The following is an 18,087-nucleotide window of genomic DNA, read 5'->3' as shown; positions in this document are numbered from 1 at the left end:
CCAGACAAAGTAAAGTATGAGGAGAAATCTGAGGAGGGAAGAGATCACTTTCAGATTGGAATCGGGGGTAGGGGCAGGGATAAAGTATTATTTGAATTGGGCCTTGAAGGAAGGAAGGGACCTCACTGTACTAAGATGGGATAAAGAGGGATTCCATTCTAGGCACAAAAGATTGCATGAGAAAAAGGACAGGAACAGGAAAGGGACAAAATGAGAGTGGAGGAGAGGGAACAGTTAAGTTTGGTTTTAATGCAGACTTATCTGAAGGGGTGTAGTATCAAAGGAGGCTGGATAATTAGGTTGGGCATAGATTGTGGAAGGCTTGACTGTGAGCATTAGAAGTTTAGGCAGTGGGGAACCACTGAAGGTTTTTGAATGAGGGGTCTAGCCAGAGTATTGAATTAGGAAGATTACTCAGGAGGAAAAATGGTTAGACTAAAAGCAGGAAGACCAGGTAGGACCTGGCTATTCTAATTAATAATCTAAATAGGAAAAGATAATGGCCTAAACTGGGATGGATACAGTATGTAAATGGAAAGGAAGCAAATTTGAGGAATTGTCTTCAATTTCCTACTCAAATTCTTCCAGGGTTGGAACATTGTTTGATTAAAAAAAATCCTAGGTGAATCAATAATATTAGGGTAGTCATTGTTAGAAGTGATTGTAAGATTGGCAGCACCTGACTTGTATAATTTATTCTTAATTTCTCAGTACCCGAACAAAGCAAGTCGAAAAAAGTAGCTCCTCGCCCAAGTATTCCTGTGAAACAGAAACCAAAAGAAAAGGTGAGGTGCTCTTTGTTTGTCTTCCAGTAATTCAGACTCTTTCTTTTTTAAGAAAAGTAACCCTATTTTATGATTTTTATAAGGTGCAGAAATGATTCTATATTTCTGCTTCTGTCTCAGGATCTTAAAAGATAAAGCAAAGAAGTCTAGGTCAAGGAGTTAGCCTATTTCTCTGTTTTTCATTCCACCCTTGGTTGCCCCTCTTAGAGTTGTACTTGCTGACACTACCCAAGGAATCTGCTGTGTTTCAGCCTGCTTAGCTTAAGTGTGTTTTCTCACCTTCTGCACAATTAGTTCTTTAAGTTTCTATCTATAATACTTACTCTTCCTTATCTACCCTTATTTTCCTTTTCCTTTGATAATTTATGGACTTAGAGAAAAATCTGTATTTGTGTAAAATCCATTGCCTTTTCTTTCAAAATTCTCATTTGGGAATTTTTCAACGGGTTCCAAATAAGATCTATTTTTAAATTGTTATCCTCTGTAGTGCTGAATAAGTAGGCAAGTAGGTTGTGGTTTGCTTTTGTTTCCACCTCTTGACTCTAGGAAAAACCACCTCCAGTCAGTAAGCAAGAGAATGGCACTCTGAATATACTCAACACCCTCTCCAATGGAAATAGTTCCAAGCAAAAGTTGCCAGCCGATGGAGTCCACCGGATCAGAGTAGACTTTAAGGTAAAGGAGCCTAATGACTTAGTTTGGACATACTAGGCTGCAAATAAACACTAGAACTGTATTTCTTCAAGTAATGTCAGGGTTCTTAACTTGGGATCCAGAAATATTTTTTTTAATTTTGATAACTATTTCAAAATGATTTATTTCATTTGTGATCCTATGTATTCTGTTTTATGCCTTAAAAAATATTCTGCAAAGGGTTCCATAGGCTTCCCCAGGACACCAAGGGATTCTGCAGTGTAAAAAGAGGTTAAGAAACCCTGCTCTAATTGAATCATAGCCTAGGATGTAGGATGTTTGAGATAAATGGGAACTCTTTCTAGCTTTTGTCTTCTTCGTGGAATAATAGTCTTGCACCGGTTGAATAAGCTAGACTTTTAGGAGGAACTTTGCAAATGACTATATAAAGACAGTTTCCTAGGGAGAAAGTTCCATTAAAGAAAAATTATCAAACCATAAAGGAATGCTTGAGTCAATAGAGCTGTAATAGAAATTTAATTCCAGCTATATTGATACAATGTATTTAGTATGAATTGATAGGTGAGGTCTTGAAATGGTTTGTGCCTGAGATTAGACAATTAGAAAAAAGTAGCACAGGGCACCTGGGTGGCACAGTGGATAGAGCACTGGCCCTGGAGTCAGGAGTACCTGAGTTCAAATCCAGCCTCAGACACTTAACACTAGCTGTGTGACCCTGGGCAAGTCACTTAACCCCAATTGCCTCACTTTAAAAAAAAAAAAGGTAGCACAACACATTTTTTAATTCACTAAAATGTAGAGCTTTTAACTATTGGTATTGTGGTGGTTTTATGGCTATAATATTTGCTTTCTTTCTTCTCAAAGCCATATTCTTTGAAGATTCATAAGTTCAACTTTGTTACTTTGCAGGAAGACTGTGAAGTGGAAAATGTGTGGGAGATGGGTGGTCTAGGCATCTTGACCTCAGTTCCTATAACTCCCAGAGTGGTTTGCTTTCTCTGTGCCAGCAGTGGACATGTAGAGGTAACATCCTTAATCAATCAACAAGTATTTACTAAGCACTAATTGTGTGCCAGGAATTATACTAGGGAAACAAAGAAAAAAGTGCAACAATCCTTGCTTTCAGATCAAGGAACTTACATTGTCTTGGGAAAGACAACATGTCTATATTTGGGTATATATAAAGTAACTACAAAGTGATTCTGGAGGGGAGGTGGTACTAGCTGGGGGGATTGGGATAGGCTTTGTGCAAAAGGTAGTATATGCTCAGTCTTGAAAGAAACAGGATTTTAAGAGGATGAAGATATATAGCAGTATAAATGCTCTGTTTTAATAGAAATTATTTGCTACCCTCCTAGAATATAGTAGATACTGTGTCCCATTTTAAACAGCACGAGTAAGGCTTTTGGGACTTTCCAGGAGGTAGGAAAATAGACGATCAGAAATCATACTGATGCTAAAAAGTTTATGAGCAGACCTTATTTCTTCTGCCTCTCATATTTAGCTTATAAAATCCTTTTTGAGCTCTTCCAGGTGGGCTTTTTAGTCTCAAGACCAATTCTTCTTCCCCTTTAAGGCTTCACATGTAGAAGTTTGATTATTGTTGTCTTCCTCTGAGTTTATGTTTTAATCCTCCCTGACACCATAGTAACTGTCAATGATGAGGGGTTTTTGTTTCTTATTCATATTTTTATTTTTATTTTAGCCTCTTTTGTGCCTTTTAAGGTTGAGTTCTGCTCCTGTGGTATAGCATCCACTGTCCAGAGCTTCTTTTGCTGGGGTCTGGGGGCCGAGTCACCAGCTTTCTGCTCTGAGGTGTCAGCAGCTTGCAGCTTCTCACTGCATTGGAGTAGCCCAACCTAATTGGGCTTGTTGTGCAACCGATACCCCAGCTTGCAGATTGCCTTCTGTGTTGGGGTTGGAGGCCTCACAATTGGCTTGCCGTGCTACTAGCTTGCTGGGCTAGGACTGCAGGTCCTCAGCTGCTAATCTGTGCTGTGGCTAACAGCCTTTTGCTGCCTTGCCCAGACACCTTCTGCACTGAGCTGTGCTCCCCTTTTACCCACATGAAACAGGCCTTTACTGAAGATCTTCTAAGTTATCTTTTCTTAAGATTGTTTTGCTCTGGGTGTGTGTGTGTGTGTGTGTGTGTGTGTGTGTGTGTGTGTGTGTGTGTGTGTGTGTTCTCGAGTGCAAGTGCAGGTTTTGCAGCTCCAGAATCTATTGAGAGGCTTGATTTAACATTGTTTCTGAGGGAAATTGAAAGACCTCAGGCAGCTTCCTGGTTGCACTCCACCATCTTGGCTCCACCTCCGGAACTCCTCTTATTTCTTCAAAAACAAAACAAGGTTTATATCCCCAAAACATCCCTGAAAAGAGAGAAAGACCTATTTGTACAAAAATATTTATAGCAGCTCTTTCTGTGGTGGCTAAGAATTGGAAATCAAAGGAATGCCCATCAATTGGGGAATGGCTAAACAAGCTGTGGTATATGATGGTGATGAAATATTATGCTATAAGAAATGACAAGCAAAGGGCAGCTAAGTGGCGCAGTGGATAGAGCACCTGCCCTGGATTCAGGAGGACCTGAGTTCAGATCTAGCCTCAGACACTTGATACTAGCTGTGTGACTCTGGGCAAGTCACTTAATCCCAGTTGCCTCACCAAAAAAAAAGAAAGAAAAAAGAAATGACAAGCAGGATGATTTCAGAAAGGCCTAGAAAGACTTATATGAACTGATGTATAATGAAGTGAGCAGAACCAGGAGAATGTTGTGCACAGTGATAGCAATATTGTTTGATGAAGAACTGTGAATGACTTAATTGTTCTCAGCAATACAATTATCTAAGACAATCCTAAAGGACTAATGATGAAGCATACTATCCACCTCCAAAGAAAGAACTGATATTGATTGAACAATGATAATTTTCATTTTTTTCTTTTATTATACAAAATGACTAATTTGGTAATATTCTACATTATTGCACACATCTAACCTATACCTGATTGCTTACTGCCTGGGGGGTGGGGAGGAAGGAATAGAGGGAGAGATAGAATTTAGAACTCAAACCTTTAAATAAAAAATGTTTATTTTTTTAAAAAATCCATTAGCTTTACTAGGGTTAAACTGGAGGAATAATAACTTTTCTGACTTTTTTTTTAGGTGTCCAAGTATAGTGTATGGGATAATAAGGCTATCTTGTGGATGAAGGATTTGCTTTTGATAGCTGTAAATGTATCCATTACTAGTTAAAAGTCCAAGTGGCTTTCATATATGACCCAAAGGAATAAATTAATTTTATACCGATAATCATTCCTGTCTTCAGATCTTAATCCAGCACAGAATTTTTCTTAGAGCTTGATGCTCCCCTAAAACTAAACAAAAGTGCACGATATTCTTGATCAGAAGAAATTTCTAGTTGCCTCCCCTTTAATGTCTAACTGGGGCTTCTGTACTGTTTTCAAATTAATGTTTTTCTAAAACCCTCTATCTTGTATGAAACAATTTATCACTGAAATTGGAAGGCATATAGGACATCAATGTCTTTAGGGCTTCGTTCACATATTAATCTCACCAATTAAATTCTACTTGTTATAAAACCAGAAAGAAAAAAGGAGGATTGGTTGATATTTCTAAGCAATAGCTAATATATTCTTATTATCTCTCTCCTAGTTTGTATATTGCCAAGTCTGTTGTGAGCCCTTCCACAAATTCTGTTTGGAGGAGAATGAGCGCCCTCTAGAGGACCAGTTGGAAAACTGGTGTTGTCGTCGCTGCAAGTTCTGTCATGTGTGTGGAAGACAACACCAGGCTACAAAGGTACTAAGAATAAATAACATAACCACTTTGGGACACGTCCCTCTGTCTATATTTCCTTCCTAGGACTGTTCATAAAATTTCCTCAATATCCAGTATTAGGATTTGGACTTTTCTAGTGACCCTCTCTTTCATAGAATGTCAACTCTATTCAGAGAACTTAGAGATTATCTGTTTTAATCCTTTTATTTTATTTAGCTAAGGCCTTACATCTACACTAAGTAGGATGTTATCCAAATCTTTCTAACAGTTAGCCCAGTATTTGTTCCGCCATGAATATTTCTTTGTTAGTTTTATCTCTTTTTGATGTCCAGGTGAATTGACTAGTGTTCTTCTTTCACATTTTAATTTTGGGGATAATTTAAGTAGCTGCTACTAGGTGAATGCTAGTCCCTGGCTTTGGTTGTATAGGCCATCATTCTCCTCACATAAAATGTTTTAATTGTATTATCTCAGGGAAATAGATTTGAGATTAAATTCCTTGGGATTTCTGGCTGTGTCTGAAGAAAAAGACCTATTTGTACAAAAATATTTATAGCAGCTCTTTCTGTGGTGGCTAAGAATTGGAAATCAAAGGAATGCCCATCAATTGGGGAATGGCTAAGCAAACTGTGGTATATGATGGTGATGGAATATTATTGTGCAACAAGAAATAACAAGCAGGATGGCTTCAGAAAGGCCTGGAAAGATATGTATGAAATGATGTATAGTGAAGTGAGCAGAACCAGGAGAATGTTATGCACAGAGACAGCAATATTGTTTGATGAAGAAATGTGAATGACAATTATTTTCAGGATAGAATTTTATTTTCCAAACAATTATTTTCAACAATACAATGATCCAAGACAATCCCAAAGGACTATTGATGAAACGTACTATCCACCTCCAAAGAAAGGACGGATATTGATGGAACCTAAAGGTTATCTTTGAGTCCTCATTCTCTTTTAAACTTTCCTCTTCGTATCCAATCCATTGCCAAGGCCTGTTGATTTTACCTTCATAAAGTCTCTTGCATAAACCCTCTTCTTTCCTCTGACTCTGACACTGCCACAACCTTAGTTCATAAAAGTTGGTATGCTTGCCTTAAGACTCTGTTCACTTTAATCTGTCCCCCACTCAGCTGTTAAAGTGATGTTCCTAAAGCTCAGGTTTGATCATGTCATCCCCCTCACCCCCCACAGAGTCAGTTCCAGATCTCAAACTGTATTATAAAGTGGTAATTATCAAAACAATCTGGTACTGGCTAAGAAATAGAGAGATAGATTAGTGGAATAGAATAGATAGAGATTACACTATAGTAAATGACTATAGTAATCTAGTATATGACAAACCCAAAGATCCAAGATTTTGGAACAAAAATTCATTATTTGGCAAAAACTGCTGGGAAAATTGAAAAACAATATGGCAGAAACTAAAATAAGGTCAAAATAGGTACATGATTTATACTTAAAAGATGATACCATAAGCAAATAAAGAGAGTATGGAATCATTTATCTGTCAGATTTATGGGCAGAGGAAGAATTTAGGACCAAAGAAGATATAGAGAAAAATGTAAAATGGATCATTTTGATTATATAAAATTAAAAAGCTTTTGCACAAACAAACTGAAGCATGCTATTTTTCACTTTTTTTAAATCAGGTTTTATTTTACAAAATGACAAATATGGTAATACTTTGCATAATCACACATGTATAACCCATATCTGATTGCTTGCCATCTCAGGGAGTGGGGAAGGGGAGGGAGGGAAGGAAAGATAAAAATTGGAACCCCAGACTATAAATAAAAATGTTTATTACATTTAAAAAAATAAAAAGAGATCATTAGTAACTTGGGAGAGATCCATTTTGAAGGATGAATCAGAAGCTAGACTGCAAACAAGATGAGAGAGACTATTGTAGACGTTCTTCTCAAGTAATTTCACCACAAAAGGGAAAGATAAAGGATGATAGCTAATGGAGATGTCTTCATACCAGAGTGTTTCACAACTATCATGTACAAAAATTGATGCAGAAATTTTTTTGGCAAAATATGCGACTCATTTGCTGTTTAAAAAAACTCCAAAAAGAATAAGCATATTAGAAAGTCCTTTAATATTATCAAAAACATCTATCTAAAAGTAAGAGCTACCATTATTTGCAACACTAGAAACTTTACTGTCACAAATAAGGATAAAACAAAGATTTCTTCTCTGCCCTACTATTTGACATAAGTCTAGAAATGCTAGCAGTAACAATGCATTAAGAAAAGGAAATTAAAAGTACAACCATTAACAAGAAGTCAAAAAAATTGTATGTGTTGGTAAATAACATGATGGTTCTTATAGAATCCCAGAGAATTGATGAAGGAACTAATTAATTAAGATGATTAACGGTAAAATAGCAGGATACAAAATAATCTCACAAAAATCATTAGCATTTCTATGCAACACTAATATAAACAGTAAGTAATGATAAAAGAAATTGCCTTCACAGTAGTTAGAAAATGCATAAAGTATCTGGGAGTTAACCTACCAAGACATTTTCAAGATTTGTATAAGTAAAACTATAAAATACTATGTACAAAACAAAGGAAGACATAAAAAATAAAGGCATTCAGTGTCTTTAGTTGGGCTAGGCCAACATAATAAAAATTATACTGTTGTCTAAATTAAATATCATTTTAGTGGTATGCCTCTCAAATTACCAAGGAATTAGTTTATAAAAATAAAACAAAATAACAAATTCATTTGGAGGATCAGAAGGTCTGTAATCTAAAGAACAGAAATTTTAAAATTAGGAATTAAGATCTCAAACTATACTAGAAAATCAATAATCTATTTGGTAGTGGTTACAAAAATGAAAAAGCAGATCAGTGAAACAGATTTGACAAGCAAAACCCAGAAACAGGAGCCAGTGCTTGATAACAGAATTTTGTAGATGAAATTAACCTCCTTAAGGAGCCCTCTAACTTCTGAGGCAACCCATTCCATTTTTGGATAATTAACTGTTAGGAAGCTTTTCCTGACACAAAGCCCAATTTGTCCCTTTTTTCAACATCTACCCTTTGCTTTTATTTATGTCCAAGAACAAGTCTAATCCCTTTTTGACTGATAGCTTTTTTTTCTCCAGATTAAGTATCCCCAATTCTTTCAGAAAATTCTTAAAACTCAAAAATATTAGTTATTGGAGGACAGAATCCTTATTTGACAAGAACAACTGGGAAAACTGGAAAGTTGTTTTGCAGAATTTAGGCTAATATCTAAATATAACAATCTGCAACTAGATATATGACCTAATTATAAGAAGTCCTATCATAAAAAACAATATTCAGAAGGCGGTACCTTTCACAACTCTGACTAGGGAAAGACTTCTTACCCATTCAAGAGAGAAAAGTGATCATAAAAAACAAAATTATCAGACTTGATTACATAAAATTTTAAGAGTTTATGAAAGAATAAAATCAGTGCACATAGAATAAGAAGAGAAACTGGTATCATCTATTGCTGATAAAAAAGTGATATCAGATATAATTGGTACTGGCATGAGTAGGGAAAAGAGTTGTTCTATCATAGATAAATGATTAAAGTCATTAATGAATGAAAACACTTTTATTAGGCTTATTCTGTAATAATGCAATGAAAAGAATGCAAGGACTTGTAAAAAATCTGTGAAGTGTTATTTGAATTGATATTGAGAGAAATGAGCAAAGTCAAAAGAAAAAATGTTATACACTAAAAAAAGGCTCACTAACTGAGTAGCTGAAAATCTAATTGCAGTTTTTTCAGACTTTTTTTGTCTGAAACTAATTGTTCAGTGATTTTTTCCCCTTTAAAAACACATGATCAAAAAAAACACAACCATCTATGGGTTGACTTTTGGGGAGGAGAAGAAAGAAACACTCAGTTCAGTGATACAACAAAAGAGGGCAAATTTTTTAAAACTAATTGTAGTCCCAATTTGTCTAATTAGTCTAATTTGTAGTCCCCAAAAGTATTGAAACATATTCCCCCTCCTCTTGATAGAGCAACAGAGATTTTTTTTTATAATAAACATTTTTATTTAGCCATTCTCCAATATTTGAGCACATATTTTGTTCTGGAAATATTTTCTTCAGAAACAACCCTAATAGCAGAGAGGAAGAAGGGAAACTATTTAAAAGGAATGTATTTATGTTAAGTATGATATTTCAGTTATCTTTTGGACATTTAGGTATTTACATCCTTTACCTTCCTAGGCACCTTAAGGGGAGGGGAAAGGGAATGAACATTTATATAGTATCTGTGTGCCAAGCACTGGGCTAAGCACTTTTTACAAATATTTCATTTGATCTTGATAACCTTGTGAGATGGATTCTGTTATTACCCCCATTTTACAAGTGAGGAAACTGACAGGCAGGTTAAATGATTTGTCATGGGTCACACAGCTTGTAAGTGCCTGGGGCTGGATTTGAACTCAGGTTTTCCTGATTCCAGGCCTAGTTCTCTATCTACTTGCCATTAGCTGCCTTTAGAGGATCTTTAGGTCCTTTTTTTTTTTTTTTGGGTGGGGCAATGGGGGTTAAGTGACTTGCCCAGGGTCACACAGCTAGTAAGTGTCAAGTGTCCGAGGCCGGATTTGAACTCAGGTACTCCTGAATCCAGGGCTGGTGCTTTATCCACTGCACCGCCTAGCTGCCCCCTTTAGGTTCTTTTTTGCTAAAAATTTTGCCACCTAGGAGAAAATTAATGGTATAGATCTGGACTTCTTAAAGTTTTTCTACTCAATACCTCTTTTCACCTGAGAAATTTTCGTGCGACCTCCTGGTATGTAGGTATATAAAATCAAACATTTACTGACAAATTTTTTGGACATCCCACATTCAGTTACCCCATGTGGGGTCACAACTCACAGTTTAAGAAGCTTTGGTATAGATAAGATATTCAGGAAATATCCTTAAATTCTGATTGGCTATAATTAAAGATAAATCTCTGCTGTAACTGAGGGTGAATAATATATGGGGGAAATTAATCTACAGTGTCCTTCTACCTTAATCTTAAAGAGAAACAGTAAATGGGGAAAAGAGTAGTGCTATGGTTTCAGGGGTGGGTAAAATCTGTCTCATGGCTCTTGCATTTTCCAATTCTGCAGCAGCTGCTGGAGTGTAATAAGTGCCGAAACAGCTATCACCCTGAGTGCCTGGGACCAAACTACCCAACCAAGCCCACCAAGAAAAAGAAAGTTTGGGTGAGTTTGTTGCACTATTCCAAAGAGAGCTCTAACTCTTGAGTCTGTTGAGCTTCCATTACTGCTAATTCAGGCGAAGTCTGAATTACTACTTCTTAGAGATAATTGGGAAGAAAGGGATGATGAGAGAGATATGGTGGGAAATGTAAGTGATATAAAACAAAAGATGTTGACAGAATTTTATTTTAAGAAAAAAAGAAAGTTTATCTCTTTTCCAGATCTGTACCAAGTGTGTTCGATGCAAGAGCTGTGGATCTACAACTCCAGGCAAAGGGTGGGATGCACAGTGGTCTCATGATTTTTCACTGTGCCATGATTGTGCCAAACTCTTTGCTAAAGGTAAAAGAATCCACAATCTGTATTTTATTAATTGTATTCAAGTATTGCTTACAAGGTATCTTTAATTATAATAAGAGCATCATTTTAGCAGAGTTTTAAAAGTGTCTAGGAGGTAGTTAGATGTTGTCTGGGATATACATATCACTTTGAAGCATTTTCCAAATCCTTGGTCTTTTCCTTGCAGTTGAATATGGTAATATAGTTATAGAAAGTTTTGTTTAAAGTGTTGAGGCAGGGATACTTTTTTGCAAAAATGCTCATTGTAGTGCAAACAGGTGAAAAGTAAAAGTAATTAGGGTATATTCTCATACTAAGTATAACCTCCCTTCCTCCCTTCCCTTTTTTTTTTTCAGACGGCACATCTTGTCTAGGATTGTTGAGCTATACTTCCTCCTTTTCTCCCAATTTTAATTTTATTTACTTTGCTCTCTCTTCCCCTTCTTTAAGCCACCTAATTTAACTACTCTGTACATTTGTACATAATTTAACAGAGAAATAATTAATGATACAAATATAACAGCTCTGGAAGTTCACCAATAAAAGCATATTGATATTTGAGTGATTCTGGAAGAATATAGTGACTTGAATCAGGCTTTGTTTTTGACTTCCAAATAAAGCTTGAGGACTTTATTAGAAAGTATTGTTTTGGGGGGCAGCTAGGTGGCACAGTGGATAAAACACTGGCCCTGGATTCAGGAGGACCTGAGTTCAAATCCAGCCTCAGACACTTGACACTTACTAGTTGTGTGACCCTGGGCAAGTCACTTAACCCCAATTGCCCTGCAAAAAAAAAAAAAGTATTGTTTTGCTTTTAGGAAACTTCTGCCCACTTTGTGACAAGTGTTACGATGATGACGACTATGAGAGCAAGATGATGCAGTGTGGGAAATGTGATCGATGGGTTCACTCCAAGTGTGAAAACCTTTCAGGTATAGAGAATGGGACCTCTGAATAGTTTACCTAAACTTCCATCTTCCCAGCATGGCCAGGCCTATTTCAGCTTCATTCATCTTGCCCCATAATTTTTTAAAGCTCGAGTGATTACCTTTTATAGATTATGTAGTTAATCTTCCAGGCCTGTGTTGGTGCCAATTAGTAACAGCCATTTTGTAAATCACATGGAAACCAGCTCCTTTGGATCCCAAGAAGTACCAAGACTATTGTCATCTCCACCTGCTCTAGTGGAAAAATAGAGTGGGAGGTATGGGGAATCAAGACATGTGGGAGATAGCAGAATAGTCTCCTCTTTCCTATGAACAGGCTTCATTAGATATTTTTGTCTCTAGATGAAATGTATGAGATCCTCTCCAACCTGCCTGAGAGTGTGGCCTATACCTGTGTGAACTGCACAGTGCGGCATCCTGCCGAGTGGAGGTTGGCTTTAGAAAAAGAACTCCAGATTTCTTTGAAGCAGGTTTTGACGGCATTGTTGAATTCTCGAACCACCAGCCACTTACTGCGCTATAGACAGGTGGGTCTAAAATTCCCTATACCTGATTGAGCTCTGCATAGTTATTTGTCAGTTATCACTTACAGTTTGTTTTGAGGATGAAAAGAATTATGAGACAGTCTCTTTTTTCAAAGATAATTTGATAAAAAATACATTAGGATATTGAGATAAGAGTTTTGGGGGGCTTATTGCTGCTTTCTGCATAAGAGAGAGTTTAATGATTTACAGGAAGACTTTGAAGTAAAACATTAAAATTTTTAGAGATTCCTAAATCCTTTGTAATTTTACAGGTGAATTTTAGAGACAGTTAAAAGGAAGCATAATCTATATTAATGAAGAAATTACTCACTACTCATATAGCTCTTACTATATTTCTTGATTGCCCTGTGATCTTTTAGTGGTGCTTTACTTTTTTAGGAGAAAGCTGCAGATTACCATCCTCAGAAAAAATTTTGCTAAGCAGTTCTGAGTACAGAATATTACTCTTCAGATTGGATTTGGGAAAGTTCAAAAGCTAACTTGGAGGATGGGAGGAGTGGTAGGGAGTTCTACGGTTCAGTTAATTGAGCATCTAGTGTATACCAAATACTGGAGTAGGAATTGGAGAAGATGAAAAGATTAAATAAAACATAGCCCCTCAATCAATCCATAAGTATTTATTTATTAAATGCTAACTCTGTGCTAAAACAGGCCTTGCTGTAGTAGGTTGTGTTTAAGCTGAGACTTGGAAAAAAACCCGGAATTCTAAGATTTGGAGATTGGGGGGGGGGAGAAGCATAGCATGGGAGACAACCAGTAGTATAAAGGCATGAATGTGGAAGTACTGTGTATGAGAAACCACAAACAGTACAGTTTAGCCATAATCTAGATTTTATACAGGAAAGTAATGTCTAAGTCTGCAGGAATAGGAAGGGGCCAGGTTTTAAAGAACTTAAATGCCAAATAGTTTATGTTTGATCCTACAGGTAATAAGGAATCATGAAATTTATTAAGTAGAGAGTTGACATGGTCAGACCTCAATTATAGGAAAGCCACTTTAGCAGTTGTGTAGGGGCTAGATTGCTCACTTCCTCCTTACTTTTGTGCACCATGATCTGAATACATTCATCAACAAATATTTATTAAGCCTCCACTGTGTACCAGGCACCAAGCTAGTTACTAGAAATAGAAGGGCAAAAGTAAAAGCATTGCTTTTCTCAAGAAGCTTACGTTCTATTTCAGGAAGCAACATGTACATAGAAAAAGTAAGTACATAATAATTACTAGAAGGGACAGCACCAGCAACTGGAGGAATCAGGATAGGTCTTGGGTAGGAAGTAGCACTTAGAGAAGATCTTTGAAGGAAGCTAGGGATCCTGTGGGGCAAAGATTATCCTGTGCAAAAGTATAAATAAAGAAAGGAGTTGGACTATATATTGGAGTACATACTGTATTATGTATGACTAACAATAAGCAGTCCAGGTTGATCATAATTTAGAATGCATGAGGAGGTAAAGTTCATTAAGCCTGGAAAGTTAGATCCAGGTTATTAAAAAAGATGAACACAGAAGTTTATATTTTAGAAGCCAGAGAGACCATGGTTCTTTATTTCCAGTTCTAACTAGACAGAGTTTGGAGACCAGATGCTCAGTGACTGATTGAAAGTAGTGCATCATCTGTACATCTTTCCTGGATATAGGCTGCCAAACCCCCTGACTTAAATCCAGAAACGGAGGAGAGTATACCTTCCCGAAGCTCCCCAGAAGGACCTGATCCACCTATTCTGACTGAGGTTAGCAAGCAGGAAGAACAGCAGCCTTTGGACCTGGAAGGAGTAAAGAAGAAAATGGACCAAGGAGGTTACACCTCTGTGGTATGTCTTTAGAGCATAGTTAAGAAAAAAATCAAATGATAATTTTAATTTTATTTTGAAATGTATCGTTTTGTCTTGTAATAAATGCTTAAAACTTTGGGGTAATTCAGTTTTGTATTTCAGAAAACGGACTAGAAAAAGGTAGGTTTGTTTGTCTTTCACCTGACTTTTCTGGAAATGAATTCATATTCAAAAGAACACTCAAAATTCCTAGAAAGTATTTATGGGAAGAAAAAACAGTAGTATGAACTTAGTTTATCCCTATGGGACCAGTTCTAGATAACGGACCAATCTTTTAAGCTCCTCTTTTACAGATGCTTTTTAAATTTTAGGGCAAGAAATTTTTAAAATTTTGCTCAGAGTAATTATTTAACATTTAATAGTTCATATTTATGTCTAATTATTTGTACATCATGTTAAAAACTTTTTATGATTTATGAACTTGTTTGGGTAGTACTTTGTGAAACACCTCTGGATAGAATGAATTGATTGTTAGTTGGTTCCCAAAGTCTCTAGCCAGAGTGATGTTACACAGTATTTAAATAGGATATGAGTTAGTTTTTTTGTTTTGTTTTGTTTTTTAAGAATTGCACATGTGCTGGATATTTAAATAAGGAAGGAAAATATTCTACTTTTGGCATATATATTTTTATGTGTGTATGTATATTTATTATGTATTTTCAATGCAGTTGGAATTCAGTGATGATATCGTGAAGATAATTCAAGCAGCTATCAATTCAGATGGAGGGCAGCCAGAGATTAAAAAAGCTAATAGCATGGTCAAGTCCTTCTTCATTCGGGTGAGTGACAGTTTTTTATTTTAAAAAATTTATGTGATTATCCCCCATAAAAAGAATGAACCTGTTCTCTCTTCACCTCTTGTTCCATCATTGGAAGATTTGATTTTTACACTAGTCCATATATATTTAAGCATCCTTTGGTTTTTCTGGGTATGGGAGTGTGGCAGGGTGAGTTTTGAACTTCTGGTTAGGTTGTCAGAATTGATGGATCTTTCTTTAGGGCCTGAAGTTCCTTCCTGGTGAAATAATTTAGGGTAAAGTTGTCTAATTGTGTTAATTCTTGCCTGTTTTATTCAGCAAATGGAACGTGTTTTCCCTTGGTTCAGTGTCAAAAAGTCCAGGTTTTGGGAACCAAATAAAGTTACAAGCAAGTAAGTAACTTTAGCATCCATCAGCAATAATTTTCTTAAATTTGTCAATTTCCTGAACTAGAAGTGATAGAGAAATCCTATTCCTTTAAAAAATGACTGCTCAGACTTCAATAAAGACTCTTTTAGTCTAGGTTTTGTTAAAAACCTAAATACATTAGAATACCTTTAAAAGTCTAATGTTGCAGAATAATCAGAATAATTACCTATGTGGTATAGCCTATAGTTTGTCAGTCTTTAGTTTCTGTGTGCAGAAACTATGAGAGGCAGTATGGCATAGTGCATAAAGAGCTGGACCTCTCAGTGACCCAGGCAACTCTCTAAAGGAAGGGAACGGGAAGAGAATAAGCATTTTTATATAGCACCTACTATATGCCAAGCATTGTGCTAAGCACTTTTTATAAATATTATCTCCTTTGATGTGATCCTCAACAAACCTGTGAAAGATGTGCTGTTGTTATTATAATTGAGGAAAGTGAGACAGATAGAGGTTAAGTATCACAGGGTCACACAGCTAGCAAGAATCTGAGGCTGCATTTGAACTGTTTTTCCTGACGACTGTCCTAGTGCTCTATCTGCTGCATCACTTGCTCCTCCTAATATTTTTGTTACAGAGGAAGTATAGATCTGCATTTGTAGAGGAAATTCCTCATTGAGAATTTCCTAAATAAATGAAATAATAGGTCTAATCCTAGCCCCCATAAAATAACCCTCTAATTTAGGGAATTAAATCTGACTTCTGATATAATTGCATCTTTTGGATAAGTCACATTATAATGGAGTTCTGCTGACCTTATTTCTGTTAGTGTCCTAATTTCCCATATCCAGCTATCTAAACTTTTACTTGGAAAAATGTGTATTCAAGATAGGCCTGCCATTTGGTTTAGGATTATAAAATAGCAAGGGTCTTAATATTAATGAAACAAGGAAATTGTTTAGAGAGAAATAGTCAATAATGAAATTCTAGATACCTTTGATTTTTGTATTTTAAGCACTTGTTCTCCATCACCCCTTCTGGGGGACAAATTATGGTATTTTGCAAGGGATCCATGACAAATTATATTTGAGTCTTGTTTTGCCTTATATTACACCATATAAAGTACCTAGTAAATCCTTGTTAAATATAATTGAATTTGTGTTTTCAGCAGTGGAATGTTGCCAAATGCAGTGCTACCACCTTCACTTGACCATAACTATGCTCAGTGGCAAGAAAGAGAAGAGAACAGCCACACTGAGCAACCTCCTTTGATGAAGAAAATCATTCCAGCTCCTAAACCAAAAGGCCCTGGAGAACCAGACTCACCAATTCCTCTGCATCCTCCTACACCACCAATCTTAAGTAAGAAACCAGAAACTATCTTATTTCCTCACTCTGTGTGTGTGTGTGTGTGTGTGTGTGTGTAATTCTTGAGCCATTCTTAAGGCTAGCAACTTTGGGAGCAGCTAGATGGCTCAGTGGATAAAGCACCGGCCCTGGATTCAGGAGAACCTGAGTTCAAATCTAGCCTCAGACACTTGACATTTACTAGCTGTGTGACCCTGGGCAAGTCACTTAACCCCACTTGCCTCACACATACAAATAATAATAGCAACTTCGTTATCTTCTCATTTAAAGGTTATCCAAGGAGTTGTCACAAGTCTTGTAGTACTACTATTTTCATGTCTACCCATTGCTTTTTATGGGGGCTAAAGGACATTACTTAAGCTGGAATTAAAACAAAACAAAATCTTTCTTTCTTAAAACTCATACTCTCTGCCTTGCCAAACATAACTTGCATATCTTTCTTTGGGGGCCCAAGATACAGACCGGAGCCGGGAGGACAGTCCTGAGCTGAACCCACCCCCAGGCGTAGAAGATAATCGACAATGTGCATTATGCTTGATGTATGGTGATGATAATGCTAATGTAAGTACTTTGCATCCTAATATTCTATTTAGCAGGCACCTAGTTAGAATATGTTTGCCCTTTGTAATTAATTTTGATCTTGGGGATTTCTGTATATTTTATGTGAATTTGGCACTTAAGAGTATAGAAGTTTTCCCTTGGGACTTTCCTGGCAGTTTGTTCAAATTAAATGCTAAAGTGACTGGTCTTAGTTTCACCCTCTTGCTATGCTGTTGAAAGGCACACTGATAAGATTTTGTGAAATACAAATGATGTGGTATAATAGCTTATAACTAACACAGGTTTGTGTGACTGGCCAATGTAATATGGTCCATATTGGTGTATTAGCCTGGTTTCAATTATGTAAACTTATTATTAAAAATAAAATTAACATCATTTGGACATGATCACTTCCTCAGAGAGTAGGCATATCCATTTTATTTGTTTGAATTCTAGATTTTGGCCCTGATATAAAAGATTGGAAATTGGTGCTCCTTAATATCACATTATGATTTTATTTGAGTTTCTAAACTAAAAGGCAATTGATTTCCTGAGGTTATTTTGACAAAGTTGAAAATCAGTGGCAAAAAAAAGGCCTTTCTGGAATTGGGTTCTTTGTCATGAAAAAATAATTTCACACATCCCATAGGATGCTGGCCGCTTGCTCTACATTGGTCAGAATGAGTGGACCCATGTGAACTGTGCTTTGTGGTCAGCAGAGGTGTTTGAAGATGACGATGGATCGCTAAAGAATGTGCACATGGCTGTGATCAGAGGCAAACAATTGGTGAGTCTTTGGGGAGTGGAGTTTTGTGTAAAGAGATTCCTTTATAGTTTTCTAAAGTTCTGTTTTCTTTAGTAAACTGCTGTTACACCAATAGCTTTATATGTTCAGTCAGTAATATATGTTGAGTCCCTTCAGAGCCCTGTATTGG

At 36.5% G+C, this 18,087-nt stretch overlaps 1 protein-coding gene across 1 annotated transcript in view; it reads left to right on the top strand.

Annotated features, from left to right (window-relative positions):
- KMT2A (lysine methyltransferase 2A) overlaps nt 1–18,087 on the top strand; it is an 85,620-nt gene that overhangs the window by 45,010 nt on the left and 22,523 nt on the right. The window contains exons 9-22 of the mRNA XM_043995296.1: nt 712–785; nt 1,332–1,460; nt 2,349–2,462; nt 5,113–5,259; nt 10,363–10,458; nt 10,677–10,797; nt 11,613–11,726; nt 12,084–12,268; nt 13,926–14,099; nt 14,789–14,899; nt 15,197–15,270; nt 16,413–16,606; nt 17,067–17,173; nt 17,802–17,939. Of these exons, the coding sequence (XP_043851231.1) occupies nt 712–785; nt 1,332–1,460; nt 2,349–2,462; nt 5,113–5,259; nt 10,363–10,458; nt 10,677–10,797; nt 11,613–11,726; nt 12,084–12,268; nt 13,926–14,099; nt 14,789–14,899; nt 15,197–15,270; nt 16,413–16,606; nt 17,067–17,173; nt 17,802–17,939 (1,778 nt within the window). The remainder of the gene's footprint in view (nt 1–711; nt 786–1,331; nt 1,461–2,348; nt 2,463–5,112; nt 5,260–10,362; nt 10,459–10,676; nt 10,798–11,612; nt 11,727–12,083; nt 12,269–13,925; nt 14,100–14,788; nt 14,900–15,196; nt 15,271–16,412; nt 16,607–17,066; nt 17,174–17,801; nt 17,940–18,087) is intronic.

The sequence above is a fragment of the Dromiciops gliroides genome, chromosome 3, assembly GCF_019393635.1.
Source record: "Dromiciops gliroides isolate mDroGli1 chromosome 3, mDroGli1.pri, whole genome shotgun sequence".
In the NCBI taxonomy this organism is placed as follows: Eukaryota; Metazoa; Chordata; class Mammalia; order Microbiotheria; family Microbiotheriidae; genus Dromiciops; species Dromiciops gliroides.
This window is presented reverse-complemented; position numbering and strand designations above follow the sequence as displayed.